Below are 18,892 nucleotides of genomic sequence, written 5' to 3' on the forward strand. Positions count from 1 at the left end.
CCGGGGGGGCTTTACGCCCCTCCCCCCCCCCATCTTGGATCATTTTGTTTCAAAGTTTAAGTAATATAACCACATAGAATAGTTTCGCATTTGACAAAGTAAGACTTTTTTTGATTTTATCTTAACGAGTTAAAAAATATTTATATTTTTTGGTCACTCCGGGAGTTTTTCTTCCAAATGACAAAATTTGTAATGCTCAACATTTTTACAACAAATAAAATACCTTTCCTTCCTACCTCTCCTCCCCCTTTCATTACTTCCAATCCTCTTTTTAAAATAATAAAGTTTAACAAATTCTCTTTAATTAAATGAATTCATTGTAAAAGCGCGAATAAATCTGAATATTCCCTGCCCTGGCTACCCTGTCATGATATTCATTTTTATACAGACTTTTCAACATAAACCAGTCTTTTTCAACAGAATTCAAACTCATTAAAACATATTTTCCAAGAATGGTCGATAATTATTTAACCCTGAAAATGAAAACTCATGTCATTAAATTTTAAATATTTGCGGAATTATTAAATATATTTTGGTAGATTTCATGAATTAGTTCCAGCCCTGAAATAATTTCTGTGAATCTGTGGAGAAAAGTTCTGACCAGATTTTTCTGTCTGATTTCTGAGTTCTGGTTTTAATTCTGTTGAAGGGAACTCCCTATTCACCAGAATCAGATGATAGATAGATATATTCAGTTTTACATTTTAAAAATTAAAAATTACTAAGTACGCATTTCTTTTAATGCAAACTTTATTTGACTCAAAGAAGTTCGTAGTAAGATTTCGATTCTACTGGAGACCACCGGAGGGATTTTATTTTCACTGGAGGGGTTTCAAAAAATGCTTTTTACAATTTAAAACTTTATGTGGCTGACTGCCGGGTGGAGCGGGAGCTAAGGTGAGCGGGGATTTGACACATGTGGTGTGCTTGCTTCCTGTGTACACACACATTTAGAGAATTAACGTCGGCATTTGAGTCGGAAAAATCGTCTTCCTTATATTTCGAATTTGTTTTAACAAGGCCCCCTACTGCGGGTTAAATTAAAATGGGATTTTAATTTAACAAAGATTAAAATAAATTCGAAACTTTAAAATCCAACCAACCAATTTATAACCCGCCCAGATTTCCATATTTCATAATGTTGACTTTAAAAGTCAATATGATAAAATAAAAGAGATCTAACGGTATTTCTAATCTTTATTTATAAAAACAAAAGGTTATGAAATATTTTCCCAAGTGGGGCTTAAATTGGCTGGTATAGAAATTAATAAAGAAACTATAGACGAATATCGGTTGGAAAGAGTTTGTAGAGCTTCATGATGGTGGTGCAGATCATCNGATATCTGAATCCCTCCAGTGGAATTATAAACCCCAAGGAAGGATAACTGAATCCCTCCAGTGGAATTATAAGCCCCCAGGAAGGACATCTGAATCCCTCCAGTGGAATGTAAATCGCCCTGCGTAAAGTTTTGAATTGTAAAAAGCCTTTTTTCAAACCCCTCCAGTGAAAAAGAATTCCCTCCGGTGGTCTCCAGTGGAGTCAAAATCTTACTACGAACTTCCGTGACTCACTTTATTTTTATTTTTTTTATAATCTTCAATCTTAAAGGGAGTGTTTTTGAAAGGCTTGCCCCTTTCATTTTTCGCGAAAACTCCCTTTAATATCAGAATAAAGATTGCTTATTGTGGAATTCAACGAGCCTAAACAAACCTAATTTAGTTTTAGTACCATTTCGGAACTGGTTTTCCTTTCCAAAAAGAAGTTTAATATTTTATGAGTTTTATATAATTTGGCGCACATTATTTTTAAAAGTATCAATTTGAATTGGTTTTGTAAACATTTGAAACTTTAAACGTTGTCCAATTGATCTACCAGGTTTTATAGATTGAAATAAAAAAGATCTAAGACATCAGGTTGAAAATGATTAGAATTTGAGGGAAACAATAAATTCTTTTAAAACAAAGATTAGCCTAAACAATACCCCCATCATACCACTGAAATATTTAAAACAAAATCTCAAATCTGACAAATGTCAAATATTGACATTGGATCAAAATTTTCTCAAATTCCGGAGATAATTACTTAAATCCATATCTTCTAATTCTCATCAAAATTTACATAATTATCTATCGGAGATCTTCAACATGTCAAAATGTATCATATTTGTAGAGAAGAAAAACACAGTAGGGATAGGAAGGGGAAACGAGATAATAGGAGTAGAGATGGACATCATTTAGGATAATAGGAGTAGAGAAAGACATCGTTTAAGTGAACGAAAGAACATTTTCGCACTGAAAAAAACGAGCAACGGACCAACGAATTGGATCATTCGTTTCTTCCACTACTAAGAAGTAAAAAATAAGTACAAATTTTCTTAAGGGGATGGGAAAATAAAGATAAAAATGAGGAAACTAGAACAATGAAAAATGTTGTAGCCTGAAATAAAATCCTACAATTTTTCAAGTTTTAATTTCAACTTTAACGAATTTACATAAATAAAAATACGTTTATTGAAAAGGTGCTTTATAGTGCAAATAAAACTGCAAGCATGTAAGCTTGCAAATACCCATAAAAGGCTTTAATGCCGTATATATATCTATTCCATTTAATTCGATTTTGCACAAATTTTGCAGTTTTAAATCTGCAACAATATAGGACTGATTGCAGGGTATATAGACACAGATAATCCCCCTTGTTATCCACTATAGATAGATAATTAGATAAATAGACACATAGATAGATAGTCGGATAGATAGAAAGGTAGGTCGGTTAATAATTTCCAAGGTAGATGGGCTCTTAGGTAACTCACGCACAGCCAGTGTACATTTGGATATACGAGCTGGACCAACCTTTGCGGTCCTAGTTTGGACTGTACAACAGACTAACACAGACAGCTCATAAGCTTTACCTGGATAGGCTAAGCAGGCCTACAGTATCCCGGCACACAATGATACAGTTACATGAAAGGCCAACTAACGTACACTTGTTGCATACAATAACCATTCAGGGGCAGTTTTACAACTTTTCAAGAAATATTCTTGAAGATTTTGTATTTTGTATCCTAAGGATCCTTAAATGTTCCAGAATACAGATGTCTGCTAATTGGTCGTGTACAGTACATACTTGTACACAAACACAATAGAACGTGTTGTGGAAAATATCGAATATTATAACTTTCAATTAATCTCTGTTACTCTCTTATATCTTGACTGTACCACCAATTTACAATAACTATGCAAAGCGGCAGACCTGTGTAAACTGTAAGTAATTATGTAAGTAGGTAAGTTGGAACTATAGGAGATAAAAAAAAAATTTGAATGAAAGGAAATGGAAAAGGAGGCAGGGGGAGCTGGGGGAGAGTAAGACAATAAATAGCGGACGCATATTTCATAATATTTAATATTTGCAATATTATTCTTGCCTTGTCAAGCTGTCATGCGTATTCAAGTTTGCATCAGTTTATTGCATAATGCATGCAGGGATTTAATTTAGACATTAACTGCGTTACATCTCAGTTGGGGTCTTATCAAAACACAGGGGGGAAAAGAGTTTTTTGGTGTTCTAAAAACTGTAAAATTTGTATCCTATTTTTTTCATTGAATAACAGCGTTTTAAAATAAAATTTTGACTTTCTGTAAATCTGCGAAAATAATGATTTAAATTTATTAATTTTTTCCACTACCCTGGATAATAAAAATAGGTCAAAATATTCTGCGTGTGAGACAGCGAGCACATTATTGTTTATATGTATTTAAATTTTTCTTTGTTCCTTATCTTCTCAATTGTAGAAGTATTTGTGTCAGAAATATTCTGTCTTGAGAGGACATTTTTATGCCCTGTATTTCAAACATGTCCCCTAGCATAATTTAATATTTTTTCTTGATTTATTTTTTATTTTATTCACAATTCTTTTTTCTTTATATTTTTCTCCATTTAACCACCCCCTTCATCTTTTTATAGTTCTTTTGTTTAGATATTTTATTTTTTAGACTTTTTACACTGTATTACAAAATTATGATTTTTTATTTACACACCTAATAATAAATACAGTATTACAGATTTATTATATGTTAAATTTGAATAAAAATGTTATCACATAATTAGATTTTACATTTTACATAGCTTTTTTCGAATGTAAAAGTACAATTATTTTGAAATGCTAAAAGTAAGAAGCAAGATAAGAAAAATCCTCTTTTTGACAAATATTAATAAAATATTTCATAAAACGTTTTTCTGCTCAAGTTTAAACATCCCTATTGGAAATTTGAGCGTAGAGAAATAGACCGTTACGACTGGTAATTAAGATATGAGTCGGTGTGCAAAGTGATGAATTTTGACAATTTAGTAAAAATCCTAAACTCGTCTAAAGATACTGGATATTAGATAGGTTTTAATAGTTCAACTTTTTGTCAAGCAGGTGCAAAGCAAATACCAAATATATTTCAATATATATCTATTCGCATCTTTTTACTCATTCATCTTTTAATCTGACTTCATCAGATATATTTATACTAGGCTTTTAGGACGCTTCTCGCCCATTTTCTATTTCAATTGTCAACATTTTCTCTTTGTATATATTGTAAAACAAACCAAAAAAAAAGTTCGTGGATTTATAAAAAGAAATTCGTGGATTTTCAAAAATAATGAAAAATGAATTTTGTTGGAGGCAAATATTTGAAACTTTGATCAGTCATAAACCTTTCCTTGGTTCTGTGAGGTCCCACACAAAATTTGAGCCCGATCGGTTCCGCCGTTTTGACGTTTATTGGATAAAAATGGAGACAGACTAGCAGCTAAGCAAAGTATATATATATATATATATACTAGGCTTTTAGGGCGCTTCGCGCCCATCTTCTATTTGAATTGTGAACATGTTCTTATTGTAACATTGAAAAACAAACAAACAAAATTTCGCTGATTTTATAATAATAAATTTGCGGATTTTAAAATTTTTTTCAAAAATGAAAAACTTTTAAACACAAATTTTTAAAATTTTTATCATTCATAAACCTTCCCTGGGGTCACGCAAGATCCCAAAAAATTTAGGCCCGATCTGTTTAGCAGTTTTGACGGTAATTGGATACAAATGCAGACAGACAAACAGCCAAGCAAAGTATATAAATAGATTGTTATTCTTCTCTTTTCTTAGTGCAAACTGTTGATAACTTTAGCAATGTCTTCCATCTAAAAATATTTGATTTAACAAATAATAAGTACAAAATTATTCCACAGTGAGATAAATCAAAATGTGGAATAGGAAGACGACTGTTAGACTCAAGTTATGATCTGATATAGTCCAATAAAGATGAAACACAGCAATTGTGCAGAGTCACTGTTTAGGTTTCTGTTTCTGTGTATGTCTTACCATTACCTTAGCCGATTTGCCTCAACTTTTATATGGGTGGCAGAAAAACGGGAATTTTCTTAGGATCAGTTTCAAGGCAAAGCTGGGTTCCCAAGCTAGTAACAGTTGCTTCATCGTCCTATTCAATAGTTTTCTGGGCCTCACTGTATTTACAAACTTAAACAAGCTAATTAACATGTTTTATTTTATTGTTTTTATTTTATTTTAACTAATCGTCAACGATCATTATTTATTTTTATTTTATCGGAATGAAACTAATTGAAGTTTAGTTTTGATTGCAGTACATGGAAGGAAGGATGTTGAGGATTATTAAAGTATGTATTTCAAAATTTCTGTCTCGAGAAATTGATATAAAATTGTGTCAAATTTATAAGAAAATCATATATATACAATTTTGTATGGAAATAGTAGGTTTAAACAGATTATATTCAGCAAATACGCAACCAATCTGAAAACGAAGATATCCCAGAGGAAGCTAATCCTTACTTAAATAATATTATCTATTATATCTATTAAAAAATAAAAATAAAAGTTATAAAATAATAATTAGAGAAAACCTAAGTTAGTTACAATTAGGTTTCTCTGGGATATCATCGTTTTCCGATTGGTTGCATACTTGCTAAATATGATTAGTTTAAACCACTATTTCTGTACAAAATTTATATGTGAATTTTCGTATAAATTTGACACAATTTTATATGAATTTCTCGAGACAGGAAAATCAGATATAACTTTCATGGGTCGCGATCAAGAGCTAAAGTGATTATCTTTCAGCCTATACCCCCTTTCATTTTTCTTATACAGTCCCTTTAAGTGTATTTGACGTTGTTACAAAACTTACTATTCACTTATTAAATCACTAATTAAGTGAAGTTGGTCTGTTTACACTGCACAATTGCAGCGTCACCGTGCTCATTGGACTATTTAATTTCATAACTTCAGTCTAAAAGTCGTCTTCCTATTCCAGAGTTGTCCTATCCTCACTGTATTAAACTGTAAAGTAAACCATTATCAGCTAACGAGGCGACCCCTAGTATTTTCTTCACCATTAAGTGTATACAATCTGATTTGGATGCCAAAGAAATGGCCTTTTTTCTAGGTGATTATTCTCGTCCTTGGGTGTTTACTGCCTCAGCTTGAGGCTCTTAGCAGGTGAACTATACTTTCGTCCTTTAAACATTTGGATATTTTTAACAGTGTGAACAGAAATTATTTCCTTTAAATTGTTACCAGCACAGTTTAGGTTTGATCAGAAAAAAGGGAATACAGTTGTACTTTCGACTCTGAAATATGTTTCAGTCAAAAAGTATAAATCTAAATGTAACATATTTGTTGTAACTTTAAAATCTTCTTTTAGTTATTAGAGCTTTCTGTTTTATTTCGTTAACGAAACCTTTTTTAACTTAAAAACCTTCCTTTTTTCCCTGGGACTTTGCTTAGCTCAAGTTTTTATTGTAAGAGTTAAAAATTATTAAAAGAAACACTTATTGTTTTAGTTTTATTTGACCATTCAAGGGTGTGATATAAGTTATTACATCAAATTTTGATCAGATGGGCAAATAATGAAGATAATTGTGATTAGGTCTGGACGTGTTGTCCTGCCTGACCCGCGTCGAAAGGGTAGATTTTACAGTGAGTTTAAAACTTTTAATAATTTCAACTAAATCTTAACTGTTTAACCCTATCCCTGCTGGGGTACTTGAAAACCAGGATACGCTGGTCAAATTGACCCCCCCCTCTAAATCCCATGTTTTATGTCCAAATATGACAAATGATACATCATTAGAAAGCTCTTGTGCTCTACTTTTAGAATCTGCAAAAAAATTTGCAAATTTGCGAAAATTGAATTTTTTATCGCAAAATCCAGTTTTATAGTAAAAATGTTTGCAAAAAAAAATTTGTCCAAAAAATGACAAATTATACATTTTTGAAAAGCCCTTGACCATGCCATTTCAAATATGCAAAAATTNAAACTATGAATATAAGGAAACTATGAATATAAGGAAACTATGAATATAAGGAAACTATGAATATAAGGAAACTATGAATATAAGGAAACTATGAATATCAGGAAACTATGAATATAAGGAAACTATGAATATAAGAAAACTATGAATATTAGGAAACTATGAATAGAAGGAAACTATGAATATAAGGCAACCATGAATATAAGGAGACTATGAATATAAGGAATTTTTGAATATAAGGAAACTATGAATATATGGAAACTATGAATATAAGGAAACTATGAATATAAGAAAACTATGAATATAAGGAAACTATGAATAAAAGGAAATAATGAAAATAAGAAAACTATGAATATAAGGAAACTATGAGTATAGGGAAAACAGTAATGAATTCCGCACAGTCGTCTCGGATCCTTTTTGGTTAACCCTGTACATTTAGAAAATCAATAACATTTGAATTTTGAAAAGGTAGACAATTTTCCTATTCTTGTTTATAGTGACAGACTGCGGGTCGCCAAACACTTTAGGGAAAATATGTTATACTAAGCCATGGAAATCAACTTGCATCAAAACGGTAAGAAGCTATAGAGTCACTTTTTGAAAAAACAATAAGCGTAATTTCAAGTACTCTCATTGCAAAAAAAGACATTACCCGATTTACAGCGTTACCTTTTAAACTTGTGATCAAGAATAATTAAATTAGATATTCATGTTTTTATTTTTTTAAACTGTTTATTTCATTTTCGGTTTCTTTGCTGCGAAAGTGACTTGTGCTTTTCTTGCTTATAAGAAGTAATGGAGAAATTTTTAGAATTAAACACTTTTCGAGTCAGAAACTATGTTCATTTTTTTTCTTGTAAAAAACCATTGCTAATTTGAGTCTTGACATTTCTTTTTGCTCTTTCTTTGATTTTTTTCTTGATTCTAGTGTTTCAATTGATATTTCTTACATTTAAATTAAATTTGATTAAAGTTATAAAATTTACTTTTTCTTCTGCTTTAGGAATACATGACAGCATGCATGGGTAATATTTTATTTATATTTACAGTTGTCGGCATTTATTTCAATACAATGATGAAGACTTTCTATTCAAGTTTTGCTTTCTAATCCAACACAAATAAATATGTTAATAAAGAAATGGAAAATTACATCAAAATACCAATTTAAGTTTTTCCTAAACCAAAACTTTTGTATTTACAGAGAATAGAGAGAAATAAAATAAAATTTGTCCATTCTTAGACACAAAATCAATGGTTGACAGAAGATTAAACACATATTGTGGAGACAAAGATACGGCTGGTCGTAAATGCCTTTTGGTAAGTTAAAAATTGTTTTACAGAGGTAACCAGAAAACAATGAAATGATTTTTCGTCTTAATTATTTCTTTTTTTTTATTAATTTCCCCAGACATTTTCTAACATCTTTATATAATTATCAAACAAATTAAGTTATAACAATTAGAAATTACAAATAATAAAAACCGTATAATTTTTTTCAATATTTTTGTCATTGAGTTATATTTTTTAGGGTGGATTTTGCCATGAAATTGGGAAAGCTAACTATCAGTGCATGCCATGGGCTGGTAAATATACATATGTATACATATTTACAAAATTCCCTTAAACCTCTACATAAGAACTTTTTAAATAAAAAGGGATTTAAAAAATTTGTTTTGATCCTTTTTTCCGTTCTTAAAGGGAGTGTTCGGGAAAATGAAAGGGGGTATAGGCTTAATGCGATAAAAAAGCGCTTTTAAACAGATAGAAGTAAGATCTGTGGCGATCAAAAGCGCTTTTTTATCTCATTAAGCCTATACCCCCTTTCATTTTTCGCGAACACTCCCTTTAAGACATTAAAAAACTTTACGATCTTATCGGAGAAACATCAAATAATGTTCAATGCTCATGGATTCAAATTTAGTCTTACGTTATCGGTACTTTGTTATCAGTAAAATATTGAATAATTCATTATAGATTTGACCCATTTTACTCCCCCCCCCCTCTTACGTTATCGGTACTTTTTATCAGTAAAATATTGAATAATTTATTATAGATTTGTCTGAAGGAACGTTATTACCAAACTTTTGGAACAAAAATTATAAAAATGTTAACGAAAAAAAAACATATTTCTTATCTTATTTCAGTTAAACCTGCGGCTAAAAGTACAACACCCAAACCTTCAACAGGACCAACTCCTGATCCAAATAATCTTCCAAGGTAATTTACTTACTGTTAGTCATGTGTTTGTTGTCTATTCTAGTAGTATGGCGGTAACATCTATCTTTCTATCTATCTCATTATCCAATTAGAGTTATGAATCCTTCAATCGGCGCTATCAGTAAATGGAAATATTAATTTCTACTGAAACTATAGTGGCACTCTAACAGTAGAACTGTGGAATAGAAATAATAAAGTTAGATTTTAATTAGTACATTAAAACACAACAACTGTGAAGTATTTACAGATTCATTAAGTATACTAATTAAACTGATTTTCAGAGATAAAACATTAGAATTATGGATATTGAGATCAATTCTTGATGTCCTTTTTTTGTTAATCTCAAGATTAATTTAATCTTCAGTTTGTATATAAGAAAATTATATAATATTCAACCAATAGAGTGGCTTATGCAGAATCCCGAACAGCCAATCAGAAGCCAGGAAAATTTGAAAGTTGAATGAAAGAACTCTCATTTGTTTGAATATGGTATTGAAATACAAAGAGTTAAAAAGAGCGGATTAAGCTGGAATTTAAAAGTGTCCCCATTGGATATTCAGATTAAGCGATCAGGTTTCAAAACTAGAGTTCCCAGCTCAGTCTTCTTCCTATTCCACAGTTTTATTAATGGTTACTTAAGAATGTTGTTTATTTGACATTCTTGATAAATAACATTATTTTTGAAGCTCTTAGCTTTTCAACAAGTGTAAATGGCCAATAATGGTATGAGAGGGTTAAGGATATTTAATCACAAAATCCTTAGCAGTGATTCCGCTTTTAAAAAATAATTCTATTGTATGTTTTAAAGGTACTGTAAAGGTTTCATAGAGAAGAATATCCGATTCACAACGGTACCCTTTAAAGCTGTTTCTAATCAAGAATTATTGAAATTTTCATTTATTTCTCATTCATAATTGATTATTTTCATAAGTGGTTTCTCTCCATCTGGATTTCTGAAAATTAAAACTAGAAAAAAAGACAATATATTTCTCATTGTTGATCAAAGGGTACCTTTGTGAATAGGGTATACTCCTTTTTTTTAAGAGAGTCACTTGAAATCCCAACAATTAGGTCCTTTTGGTATAAAGCTTTGACGTCGTTTGTATTCAATATATATTATTTGTTTAGGTCAGGCTAGGTTCTTGTATTCAATATATATTATTTGTTTAGGTCAGGCTGGGTTCTTGTATTCAATATATATTATTTGTTTAGGTCAGGCTAGGTTCTTGTATTTAATATATATTATTTGTTTAGGCCAGGCTTGGTTCTTGTATTCAATATATATTATTTGCTTAGGTCAGGCTGGATTCTTGTATTCAATATATATTATTTATTTAGGTCAGGCTGGGTTCTTGTATTCAATATATATTATTTGTTTAGGCCAGGCTGGGTTCTTGTAAAAGTAAGCGGTCGTCCTACCAGTAAGTATAAGTTTATAATACCAATGCTACATACAATAATTTATAATTAAAATTTTCCATTTAAAATCTATACATATATTCATCAGCAAAAGTTTGATATTAATCAGTGGCAATAGGCGCAATGTCATGCATGCCTTCATTTTGAGATTGGCACTTCCGACAGTAGCATTTAAACCTTTATCTGATCAAGGATGCCATAGTAATCTTTTTTTATCTTAAAGAATACCATTGTGAATACGAAATTCTACCATGTATGAATCAAAAGGGGTTTAGTTAATGAAATTTTTTATTCAAAACAAATGTTGAATATAATTCTGTAAACTCTTTTTATAAGATTATAGGTTAAAGTTTAAATCTGAAAAAAAAAAATTGGTTTATGGCACATTTCTTAAATCAATTTTTAAACATTTAACTTGCGGATTTTAAGAAACTTTGCAAAAAAAATGGATCCCATTTAACTCTACAGAGTCAAATTTTGACTCTATCAGGAGAACGACGAACGATCTTTATTTAAATTTTTGTCTTTGAGAATTTTTTTTACAGTGGTCGGCGATAATATCAATGCAATAAAGACGACTGGTAGGAGATTTTTAAGTTGCAAGTTTCTATGTAAACAAAAAGAAGCTGCTAACTGGAAATTTCTTTTTTTTTACATTGTTATGTGTCTCTGCTGGTTGAAAGCTTGGAAGCAAACACAAGTTAAAATAAAAAGTTGTCTATTTTGTCTTGAAATTTACGACGATGATTGTATAGTGCACATTGATACCCAAAACATCTTTAGATGTTTAAAAAATGTTTAAAATAGAACTTCAATGTGGAGAGCCTGGTTCCAATGGTGCTGAATGTGTACAAAATGAATCTGGTAGAATTTGCAGAATAACGGTAAAGACTAATTTTACAAAAATTATTTTTCTTGATTGGAACATTATTGAGATTTTGCCCAAACTCTGATTTTATAACCCCAATATCTTTGCAACCCAATGTGGTAGACCTTGATAGTTCAAACTATAAATACTTTTCGATTTAATTTTCTAATTGTGAAAGGAATTGAGTTTTTTTCCACAAACTTAGATTTGTAATCCTTATATCTTTGCAACCATTTGTCATAGACCTTTGATATTTCATACATTAAATTATGTTAGATTTAATATTGTGAGTTTGAAATAACAAAGGTCTACGCCATCAGGTTGCAAAGATATAGGAATTCAAATATTTAAGTTTGGGGCAAAAGCTCAATTTCTTTAAAATGTTTACCATCAGGTGGCAAAGACTCAAATCTTTTATGCTTGCATTGCATGCCCTGTGTGCACTGTGTGCATATGTATTCCAAAAAGAACCAAAATCAGTAATGTACATAAAAAGATTTCCTACTTTTCCAGGCTGATCAGAGCGCATGTGTTTATGGTATGTCTTATTCTGTACATTTTTATTCTAATCTGACAATTTTAATTTTTAAGATTTTATTTTTATTATTTCTATTTTTATCAATGTTGCAAATAGAAGACAAATTAGCTTTAAGAACTAGTGTACTAGTGTACAGTGTAGAATGATTACTAATTGTTTTTATCAATGATATTTAAGACCAACACGAAATAGCAAAATATGGTAAATTGTTTCATAAATCGTTTAAGTTTACATATCTTTTCAGAGCTGGAAACTTTTGAATGGTGGATATCGGGAGTAATGCTAAATCTCCTCTTTTTCTTAATCTCCAGATTAAATAATGCTTGTTCTCCTCTTGTTATTAATCTGCCGATTAATTAACCGATCGGGATTAGGGATATCCCATTCTAAAGTTCCCAGAGCTGAACACTTTAGAATGGGATATCCTTAATCCCGATCGGTTAATTAATCTGGAGATTAATAACCAAAGGAGAACAAGCATTATTTAATCTGGAAATTAAGAAAAACAGAGGATCAAGCATTAATCCCGATATCCACCATTTAAAAGCTCATACTAAACATTTTGCCGTTTATGTATAAGAAAACTTATACACAACACCGTACAATCTTGAAATATGTTAAACATTTAGATTTAAAAATATTATCAATTTATATTTAATAAAAAAACAATTTAAAAAAATGTTTAGAAAGATCATCTTTGATAAAGCCGAATTTACATTGTGGTGACAAAGGCACCCTAGGACAAACATGCATAAATGTAAGAACATTTAAATTAAACTATAATTTTTGAAATTTTTATATCAATTTTCAAATGTTAAATTTTAGAAAGGAGTTTGCTCTATATACGGAAAGAAACATTATTACTGTTTAGGTCAGTTTTAAGATTAATAAATATAAGATTATGGGAGCTAATCCTTTGTGACTTAGTTTTCTGTTTTGATGAAAAAGCTGATAAGAAGTTAATGGGATTCTAAACGTATTATTAAAGTTGCTCTCCATCAAAAGAGTGGCATTTTTCGACTAAAAAATAAGGATAACTCATTCATCCTTTATCGTGTAATCAGATCATTGAAAATGTTTTTTTTTCAGAAATATTTTTTTTTTCAGCTCCACCCATAGTGGATCGTCCTGACCTTAGTCTGCTTCCAAGGTAAGAAAATGGATTGTTTCCCTAATTTAGTGAACCAATCTTAACATTAAAGGGACTGTTCCCCTAATTTAGTGAACCAATCTTAACATTAAAGGGACTGCTCCCCTAATTTAGTGAACCAATCTTAACATTAAAGGGACTGTAAGCGAAATTTTAAGTCACCCTCATGAAAATATGAAAATGCCCGATTCACAACGTTACCCTTGAATCTTTTTTCTGATCAGTAAGGTGGAAGAAAATGTAATTTTTCCTGGTTTAAAACTATAATATTTTGATAATTCCTATATGTTTTCCTGCAGTAGAAATGCGCACGTTGTAAAACCACAATTGAAAGTAATACGTTTTTATTTTTACGAACTTTTATATTTGACCAGACAAAGCATTAAGAATTCCATTGTGAATCGGGTATTGCCAACTTTGCGTGGAATGGAGGGTACACTCAGCTATTTGAAACAAAATAACATTGTGTTCAAGTTGTGTTGTGCATTTTGTCCAAATCATACATATAGACCTATAAAATGATGGAATAAGAAGACGACATCTAGACAATCTAGACCAACTTATTTTTCACAGTTTTATGGGTCTGATTGCAGAAACATTGAATAATCATTTAGGACTGGAATGGTAGCACTTGTATTAGGTGGTAGACCAGCTAGTAAGCATTATAAATTAATATATTAAAATCTATTAAATGATGAACTGAATACTAGTCTCAAACTCACAAATCCAAACTTTGTTGCAACCTTTAACTTTTTAATCTGGTTTATGATTTAATTATGGTTTTCATTCAATCTGTTCCAGCCCGGCCAAATTAGAGTTTGAGTCGAATAATGTATTCTAATTCCGGACTACATAGTGCCGACGAAATTCCACATCAAAACATGTTAAGAATTATCTTTTTTTAAATTAAATCTTTTATCTTATTATTTTAGGGATTGATTGTGGAAAACCTGGAACCAATGGACTTAAATGTTTGGAAAGCGGACGAACCTGCAGAATAACGGTAACATATAATAATTTCAAAATATTTCTTAAGTGACTGTTTACGACAAACTAGAATTGTTTAAATAGTTACATGTCAGATTTACCATTGTGTCCTTTAAACCTTTAACTGAAGATTTTACTTTATGTACATTGATTATTTCCAATTATGGGTTGAAAAATCAGTAGTAAATCATCACTACCAATATTTGTTCTATCAGATGTCCTTGTCTCGAGAAATTTATTGAAAACAAAGTTATATATTCATACCCTTTCATTTTTCATTAACATTCCATTCAAGACCGAGAATTTTTTCAGTAATCTTTTTTTCATTGATTGAAAATTGACTAGGAGTGTTCATGCATCTTACATTATTTTTCTGAATACCATTGAAACTTAGCTTGAACAAAAATAATAATTATTATTATTGCATAGGCTGGCATGTCTGCGTGTGTAATTGGTATTTATGTCTTTTTATATTTTTTTTATATGATTTATTGATTACTAAGAAAAATAGTGGATTAACAAATTATAAACAACCCTTATGATAACATATCATCATGTCTTATGTTTACAATAATTGTTAATAAATTTTCTATTTTCAGAATCTGCAACAATAATAAAACCGAATTTATATTGCGGTGACAAGGACACCCTTGGTCAAAAATGCTTAAATGTAAGACAATTACATTTTATTTTTATGGGAAAAGAGATGTTTTATGTTTTTTAACCCTATTCCCGCTGGGGGGGGGGGGTCAATTTGACCCCCCCCTGTAGTTTTTTCTACATAACTCAAAAAGTATTGGTCTGAGGCTGTTGAAATTTTCTGACTTTTCTTACATACCCAAAGCCCTCCCTTTAGGCCTTAAACCGGGCTTTAATACTAACTGCCTGAGTCCTCAGGCACACTGCCTGAATGACTGCTTTTGCCTGTAGCAAACTAAATCTTTGTTTTGACCCACTTTCACTTGTCAGATTTTGATAAAATTTAGCTTTTTGGAAAGCCTATGACATAAGGAAACGGATTGCACAAGTTTTGCGAAAAAAAATTGCAAATTTTTTGCAAAAAACCTGTCAAAGGAAATTTGCACATTTTTAGTTTTTCTTGATTAAAAATCAGGTTATTTAAAATTTTGCAAAAATGTTTGCATATTTGAAATGGCATGGTCAAGGGCTTTTCAAAAATGTATAATTTGTCATTTTTTGGACAAATTTTTTTTTGCAAACATTTTTACTATAAAACTGGATTTTGCGATAAAAAATTCAATTTTCGCAAATTTGCAAATTTTTTTGCAGATTCTAAAAGTAGAGCACAAGAGCTTTCTAATGATGTATCATTTGTCATATTTGTACATAAAACATGGGATTTAGAGGGGGGGGTCAAATTGACCCCCCCCCAGCGTATCCTGGTTTTCAAGTACCCCAGCGGGGATAGGGTTAAAATCTCTTTCTAAAATTTTTTTCGGTTGGAAATAACTTAATCCTTACATATATTTTTTTGTGCAGGGGGAGGTGGGATAATAACGTCTACGTCGATGTAAATCATTCCAAGTACAGACTATATTATTAATACATATCTATATTTCGAGGAAACATGTATCACTGTGATCTAAAGGCACGACAAAAGGGAATTAGTGCAGTCAAATCTAAAGCCAAAGCTTTGAGACACTTTAAAGTAAACCGAGTCATGAAAATTCACGTAACTTTTAATAGCAACCTTTTAGTTCCCAGTTTGTAATGTATCGCCCGGACATTGGGTGTAAATAAAGCAGACACTCAATAGGACTTTAGGTTGAATTTCCTTTTACTAATGGGTCAGGGGTGTGTGTACCTTGAAACTTCTCATGCACTTTCAAAAGGGTTATTTTTTTATTTTCCTTTTTGGGGGCGGGAAATTTTCTGAAAGAGTACACCCCCTCCCCCTTTTTTTATACCTGCAACATCAGTGGTACTATGTTTCTATGTTTACCTATAACAATTTATTTTCTACTTCAGATTCGCCCAAAGCCCCAACAAACGATGCTAAGCAAGATTATTCCATACGAGGTGAGCACAGTGTAAATACGACACCGCAAAATAAAGCTAGACATTACCGCTGTTAGGTTTTAAACAGATTTTTTGCCTCATTTTACTTTATTAACATTTGTAAATTAATACTTTTGGATTTCATCTATATCAACACTGGAAAAACCTTTGGACTGAATGTATGGCGATGAGGGGTGATCAATATTGGAATTGAGCCAACCACCCACCAGAGGTCTGTGCATTTATCTTAAAAAATATTGCAATCCAATATAAACTTCAAAATCGTCTATGGGGTTGCGATTTCATGATTTAATATCGGTGTTATCACCGAAAAGCCCCTCCCACATTTTTTTTTTATTTTCATGTTACACATCATTTTCTTGGAAATTTATGCTGAGTTTAAGTATGAAAAGCGCTTTTAAAAAATTCAAAATTGAATTACTTTTTTAGCCATAACTTCTTAAAATTTTTATATTTTAAATTTTTTCAATAAAAATTTAGCATGAAATTTCTAAAAAAATTATGCATCATATGCAATTTTGAGGCCTTTCTATGATTTTTCCGATATTAAATCTTTAATCTGCAACTCTATGCTCGATTTTAATGTTGTTAATTGCAATATTTTTTTTAAATAAAAACGCAGCGACCTCCAGTCGGTGGTTAGCTGATTTCTAAAAAAAGTCACGAATCAATCACCCTTAACGGCGATGCTGTTTATTTTTCTAATTCTTTATACCATAAAGTAATCATAACTCCTGAAAGACTGAACTAAGACTGCGTACATGTTCATCTTTTAAAGTTTCAAAAATAAAGGAATTGAGTTTTTGCAACAAACTCTGATTTTCTAATTTCAATATCGTTGCAACCCAATGTCGTAGACCTTTAATATTTCAAACTATGAATGCTATTAGATCAAAAAAATTAAGTTTAAAATATCAAAGGGTCTTTATCATAAGGTTGCAAAGATGTAGGTTTTACAAAAACTGAATTTGTGGCAAAGACTCAGTTCCCTTGGCTAGGATAAATAACAAAAGCGATACTTAGATTTTAGTCTTTTAAATATGTTGAAATTCAAAACATATTTTTACTAACATTAAAATGCAATTTATTTCAATTTATTTTCTAAAAGTAGCTCTGAACACTCTAAACACTCTAAACACTCTAAACACTCTAAACACTGTAACTGTTTTTTTTTTTATATTTAAGGTTAAATCTAATGAGGCTGCAGGACAGCTCTGTGTAAATAAATCATTAAAATTATATATTTTTTTCATTTTAAGAAATAAACTTTATTTTCTATTTCAGATTCGTTCAGAGCCCCAATTCGTTCTAACAACCTAGGAGGTCGAGAGATCATCAGAAATAATGGAGATTTTAATAGTGTGCATAACAATCCCTTGGGTCTTTCAGGGTGGCAACCCTCCGGAAATAGTTTTCTGTAGGGGGAGAAAAAAAGAACAGTTCTTCCATTGTATTTATTTTGTCTCAAATGTAAAGCACTATAATGTTGTCATATAAAGATGGTATGAAATAAAGGAAATCTAAAGCCTGAAAAAGGATGTGAGTAAATCTACCAGGAGTATAGGAAGGATGTGAGTAAATCTACCAGGAGTATAGGAAGGATGTATTTACAAGTTAAAGATAAAAAATAAAAATGATGTTGGCCAGGTTAGCCAGGTTGGCCAGGACATTTGGAGCAGACAAGTTTTTGCCGAGGGACTTTACATTCATCTTTATCATGACATGCTTCGCACTTGTATCAGCTTTTCAGCTTACAACCTCTGATAAAATGTGGACCACAACATTTCTAACATTTTACATCTATTGCATTCAACTTTGAGTTGTTGGTACACGTTGTGAATTTGCCAGCCCTTCCACAGTGGAGATTATCAACAAAACTTCATTCATACTGTAGCAAGACGCTGGACTAAAAGCATCCTCGCATGACACCCTGATTTGCTCCAAGTACATTGGGACACTTTCTCCTGAGGTTTGAGTCTAGGGATGTTAACGTTTTCATTTTTTTGAAAAACGATCGTTTCGTTATGAAAACGACGACGAAAAGTCGAAAACGAAACGATCGTTTTTAAAAACGATCGTTTTTTTTTTAAAAGTTCGGCCCCCAAGCCCAGAAATTGTCTTAACCTAACCTAACCTAACCGTAAAATAATACAAAATAAAAATCTTGAACTATTTTTTTGTTCATATGAACTATTTTTTTGTTCATATGAACTATTTATTTTTCATTTGAACTATTTCATTTAAACTATTTCTTTGTTCATTTATAATCTATTCTTTTTTGTTCATTTGAACTTTTTTTATTTTCATTTGATCTGATTTATGTTAATTTGAAATTTTTCT

At 30.9% G+C, this 18,892-nt stretch overlaps 1 protein-coding gene and 1 long non-coding RNA gene across 2 annotated transcripts; both read left to right on the forward strand.

The window, feature by feature from the left end:
* Nucleotides 1–5,622: 5,622 nt before the first annotated feature.
* On the forward strand, nt 5,623–15,240 carry LOC111701748 (uncharacterized). Its single transcript, XM_023473156.1, has 18 exons — nt 5,623–5,680; nt 6,466–6,518; nt 6,949–6,998; nt 7,831–7,907; nt 8,337–8,358; nt 8,574–8,650; nt 8,862–8,916; nt 9,478–9,550; nt 10,931–10,971; nt 11,777–11,853; nt 12,351–12,375; nt 13,062–13,132; nt 13,201–13,246; nt 13,483–13,525; nt 14,140–14,180; nt 14,458–14,528; nt 14,942–14,966; nt 15,112–15,240. Exons 1-18 carry the CDS (start codon nt 5,651–5,653, stop codon nt 15,234–15,236), a joined length of 1,002 nt encoding a protein of 333 aa, XP_023328924.1. The 5' UTR covers nt 5,623–5,650; the 3' UTR covers nt 15,237–15,240.
* Nucleotides 15,241–16,489: 1,249 nt separating this feature from the next.
* On the forward strand, nt 16,490–18,087 carry LOC111701754 (uncharacterized). The gene is made up of 2 exons (XR_002765265.1): nt 16,490–16,552; nt 17,837–18,087. It is a non-coding gene; the product is annotated as an uncharacterized LOC111701754 (long non-coding RNA).
* The last annotated feature ends 805 nt before the right edge of the window (nt 18,088–18,892 follow it).

The sequence above is a fragment of the Eurytemora carolleeae genome, unplaced genomic scaffold (assembly GCF_000591075.1).
Source record: "Eurytemora carolleeae unplaced genomic scaffold, Eaff_2.0 scaffold228, whole genome shotgun sequence".
NCBI lineage: Eukaryota > Metazoa > Arthropoda > Copepoda > Calanoida > Temoridae > Eurytemora > Eurytemora carolleeae.

Bases quoted from the DNA above. Each gene is read 5' to 3' on its own strand.
- LOC111701748 (XM_023473156.1), top strand. From the start codon at position 5,651: ATGGAAGGAAGGATGTTGAGGATTATTAAA. The intron at 12,376-13,061 runs GTATGTCTTATT...AAAAATGTTTAG, and splicing joins TCAGAGCGCATGTGTTTATG to AAAGATCATCTTTGATAAAG. The intron at 14,529-14,941 runs GTAACATATAAT...ATTATTGCATAG, and splicing joins GACGAACCTGCAGAATAACG to GCTGGCATGTCTGCGTGTGT.